The sequence below is a fragment of the Mastomys coucha genome, unplaced genomic scaffold, assembly GCF_008632895.1.
Source record: "Mastomys coucha isolate ucsf_1 unplaced genomic scaffold, UCSF_Mcou_1 pScaffold18, whole genome shotgun sequence".
Lineage (NCBI taxonomy): Eukaryota > Metazoa > Chordata > Mammalia > Rodentia > Muridae > Mastomys > Mastomys coucha.
In genome coordinates, this window is record NW_022196900.1 from 108478709 (window position 1) to 108487595 (window position 8887).

At 44.7% G+C, this 8887-nt stretch overlaps 1 protein-coding gene across 2 annotated transcripts in view; it reads right to left on the reverse strand.

Moving 5' to 3' along the window:
• Ube4b (ubiquitination factor E4B) overlaps window positions 1-8887 on the reverse strand; it is a 105821-nt gene that overhangs the window by 39392 nt on the left and 57542 nt on the right. For both annotated transcript variants that reach the window (XM_031379497.1, XM_031379496.1), the window contains 2 exons: window positions 6518-6632; window positions 3149-3232 (listed from right to left, as the gene is read on the reverse strand). In XM_031379497.1, coding sequence (XP_031235357.1) covers window positions 3149-3232; window positions 6518-6632 — 199 coding nt within the window. The remainder of the gene's footprint in view (window positions 1-3148; window positions 3233-6517; window positions 6633-8887) is intronic.

Sequence of the window (8887 nt, forward strand, 5' to 3'; positions counted from 1 at the left end):
CCACCACGCCCGGCTTTCAAATTGAGTTTTTAGGTGGGATTTTGTGCACCCAGGATGTCACACACTGTGTAGATCAGAGACACCCTGAGCTTCTGATCCTCCTGCTCTGACTCTGTACTGAGATCAAGGTGTACCAAGACGCCTGGCTTTTTGTTCTGTTCTTTTTAAAATACACACTTTGTAGCCTAGGCTGGCCCAGAATTCTGTGAGTAGCCCAGGCTGGCCTTCAACTCATAACTTTCTCATCCCAGATCACTAACGCCGGGTAACCATGAACTCAGCTTCATCTCAGTGCCAACCTTATTATGAACTTTTCCCTGTTAATGTTCTGATAGTCTCGGTTTGTTCGTTTTGAGACAGGGTTTCTCTGTGTAGCTCTCACTGTCCCTGGAACTAGTTCTATAGACCAGGCTGGCCTTGAATTCAGAGATCTGCCAGCCGCTGCCTCCCGAGTGCTGGGGTTAAGGTGTGCGACACCACTGCCTGTTTGTCTTGATTTTCTAACAGTAGCCCTTCTGTCACCTGTCTGAGCATCTATCACAGATTAACTGTGAAGATGTTTTGCAGTGATGCGACTTTTACCCTGAGTTACAAATATCCTAAGGGAAGAGACCTTGCTTCACAGCGTCTGTGACCAGTTAGGGGTACAGGGCACATCCCCAACACGGAGTGATCCACATAATGGAATTAAATGAAAAGAATGAGTAAAGAAACAAACATCATTTAGAGTTTCAATTTCTTTTTTTTTTTTTTTTTTGATTTTGTTTGTTTTTTCGAGACAAGGTTTAGCCCTGTTTAGCCCTGGAACTCACTCTGTGGACCACGCTGGCCTCGAACTCAGAAATCCACCTGCCTCTGCCTCAAAAGTGCTGGGATTAAAGGCGTGTACCACCACTGCCCAGCGAGTTTCAATTTCTTTATGGCCTCATTCTATATAAAGTTGTACCTGTATATAAGTCATAGAGTGAGTTCCATGGTTTGATATTTAGTTATATTATTATATTTTATTATATTTTAAATATTATTATAATCCTATAACAAAAATATCAAAAGATATTCGTCTCCCAAAATTTCAAAGAAGCAAGCAAATGTCAGACAGAAGAGAGCCTCTCATTTACTGCTGTTTGGTGTTTCATTTCAGTTTTTTTTTTAGACAGGGCCTCTCTACAGAGCCCTGGCTGTTCTGGAATTCATCATGTAGCCCATGTTGGCCTGGAACTTACAGTGATGGGATTAAAGTCATGGGCTACAATGCCTCTCATATGTTTTACAACGGGTGAGGCCTCGGTGAGAGTCTAGCTAAAAACTCTTTTTATGATCTATGGTTGTTCTGAGCACCTCGGGGCACCAGGCACGTACTTTGAAGCAAAGCCCACAGATGCGATGCATGGCCTCCACGGCAGGCACGCTGCGGAGCGATGCACGGCCTCCACGGCAGGCAAGCTGCAGACACGCCGAGATCTACGTGGATTGTTTTCCTGCTTGCTAGGCAAGTACTTTAGCTACTAATCTACCTCCTTAACCTCTATCAATAGGCTATTAATTTTTAAAAAAAATTATGCACTTATGTGTGTTTATATATGTGTTCATGTGCACATACACATGTACAGAGAGGCGTACACATGCCAAAGCCCCTATTTAGGAATCAAAAATAAAACTGCTCAACAGTTGGTTAGTGTCTTGCACCATGTTTTGAGGCAGAATCTCCTTTTTCTACTACTGTGCCTTGCTGCTCAGAGCTAGCTAGCCCACAAGCATGCAGCCAATTATCCTGTACCAGCCTCTTATCTTACCCTAGATACACTGTGACTACAGATAGGAGCCAGCACACCTGCCTTGTAATGTCCATTCCCAGGAAGCAAACTCAAGCCACAGTATGGTAGGCGTTTTAACCTGCTGGGTCATCTCTCTGGCCCAATAAAAAAATTTTGACGGCCTGGCGAGATGGCTCAGCGGGTAAAAGCACTGACTGCTCTTCCGAAGGTCCTGAGTTCAGATCCCAGTAACCACATGGTGGCTCACAACCACCTCTAATGAGATCTGACACCCTCTTTTCTGGTGTGTCTGAAGATGGCTACAGTGTATTATGCCGGAGCAGTGGGGCCTGAGCGAGTGGGGCCGTCCTGAGTTCAATTCCCAGCAGCCACATGATGGCTCATGGCCATCTGTATGGCTACAATGTACTCATACAAATAAAATAAATAAATAAATCTTTAAAAAAAAAAAAAGATTTTGTCCCAGTTGGGCATGGCAGCACACAGCAGTAATCTTAGCAGTCAAGAGAACAATGGAGGGTTCATGACTACACAACCAGTCTGGGCTACACATATTAAAATGATCTGTTGGGAATTTTTAAAAAGGATTTATTTTATTTTTATTTGTGTATGCATGGGTACATGCCTCCTGAGTACAGGCACCTGTGAAGGCCAGAAGAGGGTAAACCCTCTGGAGCTGGAGTTGCAGGCTGCTCTGCAAACCAAACTCCAGTTATGTGGAAGAGCATCACGCACTCCTGACTGCTAAGCGATCTTGCCAGCCCTCATCTGATGCTGCTTCTCCATCTATTACTACTGTAGATGTATGTGCAAATGGGGAGGGGAGGACAGTGTGTACGTCAGATCTCTCCTTCATCCTTACATGGGTTCTAGCTGTCGGGCTTGTACGGCAAGCATCTTTTAACTCGAGAGCTGGCCATCTTATTATTGCTTGATTTTTAAATCCCAAGTACGGTTTGCTTGTTGTTTTGAAAACCAGCCAGATGACCACAACAGTCATCCTTTGTGCTGGCTACCCAGAACGGCAAAGCACATTCCCACAGTGCCTCCTCACTCACTGCTCCTAGAGCTGGCAGTGGAGGAGTACGGAAGGCTGCCAGACACTCAGGTGGCTCAGGACACCTACAGCAGAGTCTCAGGCTTTATATCTGAAAGCGAGATTACACCTGTAATCTTAGCACTTCAGAGGAGGGTCATGAGCTAAGGGTCATCTTCAGCCCTGGCAGACACGAGACTGTGTCTCAAAAGTAAAAACAAAGAAAGAAAAAGAAAAGAAAACAAGGTTAAACACAGATCTGATAAATAAAAGGAACAAGCTTTTACCACGAAGGGATACTTATATATCAATTAAAGAGGAAGAATTAAGCTTTTACCATGAGGGGGTACTTAAAGTAGTCGCTATCCAAGGAGCACTCTTTGGCAGCAAGCGCCAGGCCTTGTAAAATGGGGATAAAGATCTGTAAGAAAAAGAAGCGCAAACATTAGCTGTGAGAAAAGTTAGCATGTAGACTATTCAGCAGACCACTGTCCTGTGTCCACACACTTGCAGCGGACCACTGTCCTGTGTCCACACACTTGTACTTTCCCCTGGCCCAAGACAAACCATTTCCCCCCATGTATAAAAAAATCTCCAATTCTTTCGTGCTGATAATCCATAAAGTACCAGAACTCAACTTTGTAGGAAAGACTGAATGCTGAGCAGCAGCACTCCGGCAGGGCATGCATCCTGAAGGCGCACTGACACCATTAGCAGCCTGCGCAGCCAGGGCTGCTGAGGGATGTGAGGGGCCTGCTGCACTTCTGCCTCCTGTATACCTCAGCCCACCCCACCTTGTTGCTGATTAACACACTCCTATGACCTGCATGGAAATTATACTTAATGTTCCACTTTCTCCTCAAATCCCTCTGTTGCACTCAACTGAGAGCAAGGAGACAGCTGATAAATGTTCAAACTGAAAAATATATTTTTAGTAAGAATTTCTTGCTAATACAGTCACCTGACCAGGAAATTGAAAGGCAATCAGACGCACAAGGTTGGCACTGATTTGGTGACAGTGGGCAAGCCCCGCTGCTCAGCACAGCTCACCTTCAAACTTCACAGTGCCTTCTCACTAAGCCATACAATTAGGAGTGGGCTGGTATCCAGTACTAACAACATCGAGGGGAAAACATACACAGCAGGTGGCACATGAACCACAGCTGTAAAGGGCACAAAGTAGAAATTTGCTCCAATCCCTCAGGCCACAAAGCTCATCCCATCTCAGGGAACTTTCAGCATAGGAAAAGACATGGGATAGAAAGATAGTGCACGCCTGTGCAGAGCACAGCAAGCGATCATTCTGGTCTCTGTAACTCAAATAATCAGGATGGATGTAATTTGTGCTTTCTTAAGCAATCTGAAAATGGGGAGTAACACTCAGCACCGGGGCAGGAGATGCCAGAACTACAATCAAGAAGGCAAAACAAAGTTCTAGAATCATACAGATAAACACCAGTACCTGCCCATCTGCACAATCTTTAAATGTTTTTTTTTATTTATTTTATGTATATGAATACACTGTAGCTGTACAGATGACTGTGAGCCTTCATGTGATTGTTGAGAATTGAATTTAGGACCCCTACTCTCTCAGGTCAGTACCGCTTGCTCTGGTCAACCCCATTTGCTCCAGCCGGGCATGGTGGCACACGCCTTTAATCCCAGCACTTGGTAGGCAGAGGCAGGTGGATTTCTAAGTTCGAGGCCAGCCTGGTCTACAGAGTGAGTTCCAGGACAGCCAGTCAGAGCTATAAAGAGAAACTCTGTCTCAAAATAAATAAATAAATAAACTGTAGCTGTCTTCAGACACACCAGAAGAGGGTGTCAGACCTCACTATGGGTGGTTGTGAAGCAACCACCATGTGGTTGCTGGGATTTTGACCTCATGACCTTTGGAGGAGCAGTCAGTGGTCTTACCCGCTGAGCCATCTCACCAGCCCCTTTAGATATGTTTTAGGAAATAACTTTAAACTTTACTCTTTTTAGTAAAGTTATCCTCTTGTGTAAGAGCTTAACTGATAATAAAAAGGCAAAATATGAATAAGCATAAAATGTTATCAAGGATTCTATTTTAAAATTTAATCTTACTGTGTTCGTATAACGTGTTGTGTAAGTAGGGTGTGTGCACATACATGTGGAGACAGGAGGGCATTACTAGGTGCCTTCCCTTGTGGGTTTAGGAAGCCACCTAAGGCTGCCGGGCTTGCACAGGAAGCACTTCTACGTAGACAGCTCGCCTGCCTAGGCATCATCTTTTTTTGTGACCTGCATATTGCAAGTCCTTCCGAGTAAGACTCTCCCAGTGCCCAGTGGAGACTAAGGCTTCAACTACTCCCTCAGCCATTATGTTGCTATTTACTTCTATATGTTCACTGGGAAACATCATTCAAACAGTAGAGGAAGTAGAAATCCCAGTCAAGGGCTTAGCCCTGTCATACTTGGTACGCGTGTTAGGTAAAAGGTAAGATGTGGCCTGCTCAGCAGGTCCCTTTCCTCAAACACAGGAGAGACAACAGCATTCATGCCTCTACCCGAGAGAGCAGCAGCTTCCTGTGACTCAGAGACCCATCTGTGCTGTCAGCTGCACGGGGTTCATGCCATGCCCTTTACAAAGCCATCTAAAGTCACTTTATTATGGCCTCTGCATAAGTTTATTGATAAAATATGTATAACATGTCCCTTCAGTTGATTTTAAAATTACTCTGGGTTCTTCACTGCTGGTTTGTATGAAAAAAGAAAATTATTCTAATTAATGGTCATCACACCAAAGGCTGCCTCACTTAACCCTTCTGAGACAATGACTTTTTCCCCTGGGAGTTTAGGTACTTGCCTAAAGATGAGTAAGGTGCGGCCTTACTGCTCCCGTATACCCACAAGACACCAGGAAAGACGGAGGTTACACAACTTCAGAGAGGGAACAGCTTTACAGAGAATTTTTCTTCTTGACTCCTGAGTTGTTCTTCCTACTTTCCTTTCCCTCGTCCCCTCCCCGAGATAAGGTCTAGCCTGGAACTTAACCATATAGACCAGGCTGGTTCCAAACCCATAGAGATTTCCTTGCCTCTGCCTGGACAGTGTTGGAATTAAAGGCGTACGTCACCATACCTCATGTGGCCTGGATTGAGCTTTTACAAACAGTTAAGAATTCAAAGGTCTTAAAACCAACAATTAAGAGTACACTAGATACAAGGTGAAGGTATGCTGCCAACTGACAATACGCACAGGAATACCTAGGACACTCTTATTTCCTTCTTAGTATAGATTACTTCTGCATGGATTTCATGATGGCCTTTTCATACACGCACACAAATGTATTTTTATCACCCTCACCCCATTACATGCCGGTGTCTCCTTCCCACTTCATTTATCCTCTTCCTGTTAACTAGTCACTTGGCTACTTTCAGGCCTTGACGCTCCTCTTCCTCCCTCCCTCCCTTCTGAGCCCTCTCCCCATCGCCCTCCCTTCTTTCTTCTGATGATCCAATAAGTTTACTTAGTGGCTGCTCACAGAAGCAGAGCTAAGAGGGTTTTCATAGGAGCACGGGCACCTTACCAGTGGCTTTGTCACTCAAGAGAGAGAGTTTCTCTCCAGCCTGCAGCCCCCACTAACTTCATGGGACGGGTGGAGCTTCATGAGTTTCGCCCCCACCCCACGACATGGTCTGTCTAGACAGCCGAGTGCACTTCGCTAAAAGCTGTGGCACACCTGCTTGAACACCTCTTCATCCTGGTGAGTGGTCCTCACCAGCTCCTGAATGAAGCCGTACGGGAGGTTCCTGCAGAGCATGTACGGCACGAGGAAGGATGGCTGTTGCAAGGACCTGCAGACAACAAGAAGAGCAAGGGCTGTGAGGGGAGCATGTGCAGTGCCATGGCCACACAGGCCGCCCATCGTCACCGAAACATAAAACCTACCAAACACGCCGCACAACCATTACTTAGGCAAAGCATGACACTTTGTGACACTGGTGACATCTGGCCTTTTAAAGGAGACATCAGTGGAAACTGCAAAGACAACAAGTGTCTCTAAATAAAGCATTCGGGCTGGGAGGTGCTTCAGTGACAGGGCACTTGTCCAGCATTCGGGCTGGGAGGTGCTTCAGTGACAGGGCACTTGTCCAGCATTCGGGCTGGGAGGTGCTTCAGTGACAGGGCACTTGTCTAGCAAACACAGAATCCTAGGCCGGACCCTCAGCAATGGAAGGGAAATAATAAATGCACTTAAAAATCAATTATGGAGGTCTGGAGAGATGGCTCAGCTGTTAAAGGCTAGGCTTACAACCAACAATCAATTACGGTACCAGAGAGACAGCTAGCTCCACAGTGAAGAGCGCGGCTGCTCTGGCAGAGGGCCTCACAACTGCTTGTAACTCCAGCTCCACGAGATTTCAACATTTTTTTCTGACCTCTAAGAGCATCACAAGCACATGGTACGCATGTGCACACGCGCGTGCGCACATACACACACACACACACATACACACACACACACACACACTACATAATTGAATCTAATTTTGTTAAATAAAAAAATAATCCTTGTTTATTTATTTATGTCTCATCTATATTCAGGGAAAAAAATTAGCCACAATCTCTTTCAAATTCTTTTTCTTTTTTTTGTTACTTGGTTTTATAGGGATTATGTTGTTGTTGTTTGATTTGATAAGGTTTCTCAATAGGTGGCAACAGCACCAGTGTCACACATCTTTAATCTCCAGCAGCACCAGTGTCACACCTCTGTAATCTCAGCGCTCAGGAAACAAAGGCAAGTGGATCTCTGAGTTCAAATCCAGCCTGCTCTATATACCCAGGATAGCCAGAACTACACAGTGAAACCCTGTCTCAAAAAACAAGCAAGCAAACAAACAAAATGAACAACAACAACAACAACAACAACAAAAAAAAAAAAAACCCAAGGTTTTTCTGGATAGCCCTGGCTGTCCTGGAACTCACTGGATTAGGATGGCTTCAAATTCAGAGAACTACCTGCCTCTACCTTCCAAGTGCTGGGATTAAAGACAGGCACCATTACATCCAGCTTAGCTAGTTGGATTTTAAAGACAAGATTTTGTTATGGAGCCCAAGAAGGTTCAAACGAACAAGCAATCCTGCATCAATCTTCCCAGTTCTGGGATTACAGACATGTGGTGCTATACTGCCTAATTTTCTTTCATTTTGAATAGATTAAAATTATATGGTTATAGCACAGGAGTTCCAGGACAGCCAGGGCTACCCAGAGAAACCTTGTGTCAAAAACAAAACAAAACTAACTGACACTAATCCCAAACACTAGGTATTATCAATATTCTGCCTTGGCTCTACATTTTTCAAAGTATAGAGAACTCTTAAAATATAAATAACTTTTTTTAAAAAATGTCCCATACTACTTAGAAAATGAAGAAAACATTTTATTTCCATATTTTTCTTTACCTTTTTTTTTTTTTTTTTTGAGACAGGGTTTCTCTGTGTAGCCCTGGCTTTCCTGGAGCTCACTCTGTAAACCAGGCTGACCTCATACTTTTCAAGAGGAGGAAATGCATCGTTACTCCTAAATATATGTATATCCTTAGATGGATTTTTTTTTTGTTTTTTGTTTTGTTTCTTTTTTTTGTTTTGTTTTGTTTTTTTGAGATAGGGTTTCTCTGTATTGCTCTGGCTGTCCTGGAACTCACTCTATAGACCAGGCTGGCCTTGAACTCAGAAATCTGCCTGCCTCTGCCTCTTGAGTGCTAGGATCAACAGATGGATGTATTTTTATCTTATGTTTTCCTGCATGTATGTTTCTGTACCAAACCACATGTATACATTATCCAAAGCAGCCAGAGGAGGGCATCAGATCTCCTGGATTTGGGGTTACAGATACTATCTGCCACCACGTGGATGCTGGGGATCGAACCCAAGTCCTCGGCAAGAGCAGACAGGGCTCTGAGGACTGAGACACAGTCATCAACGTGGTGTAAAGCAACTGGCAGCTGACAGGCACTGAGAGTTGGCCCTCCCCCCCAGAAGCACAGCGTCATCGGCGTCATCGTACCTGGGCTGTGTGAGGGCACCTTGAGAGTTGCCCCCCCCCCCC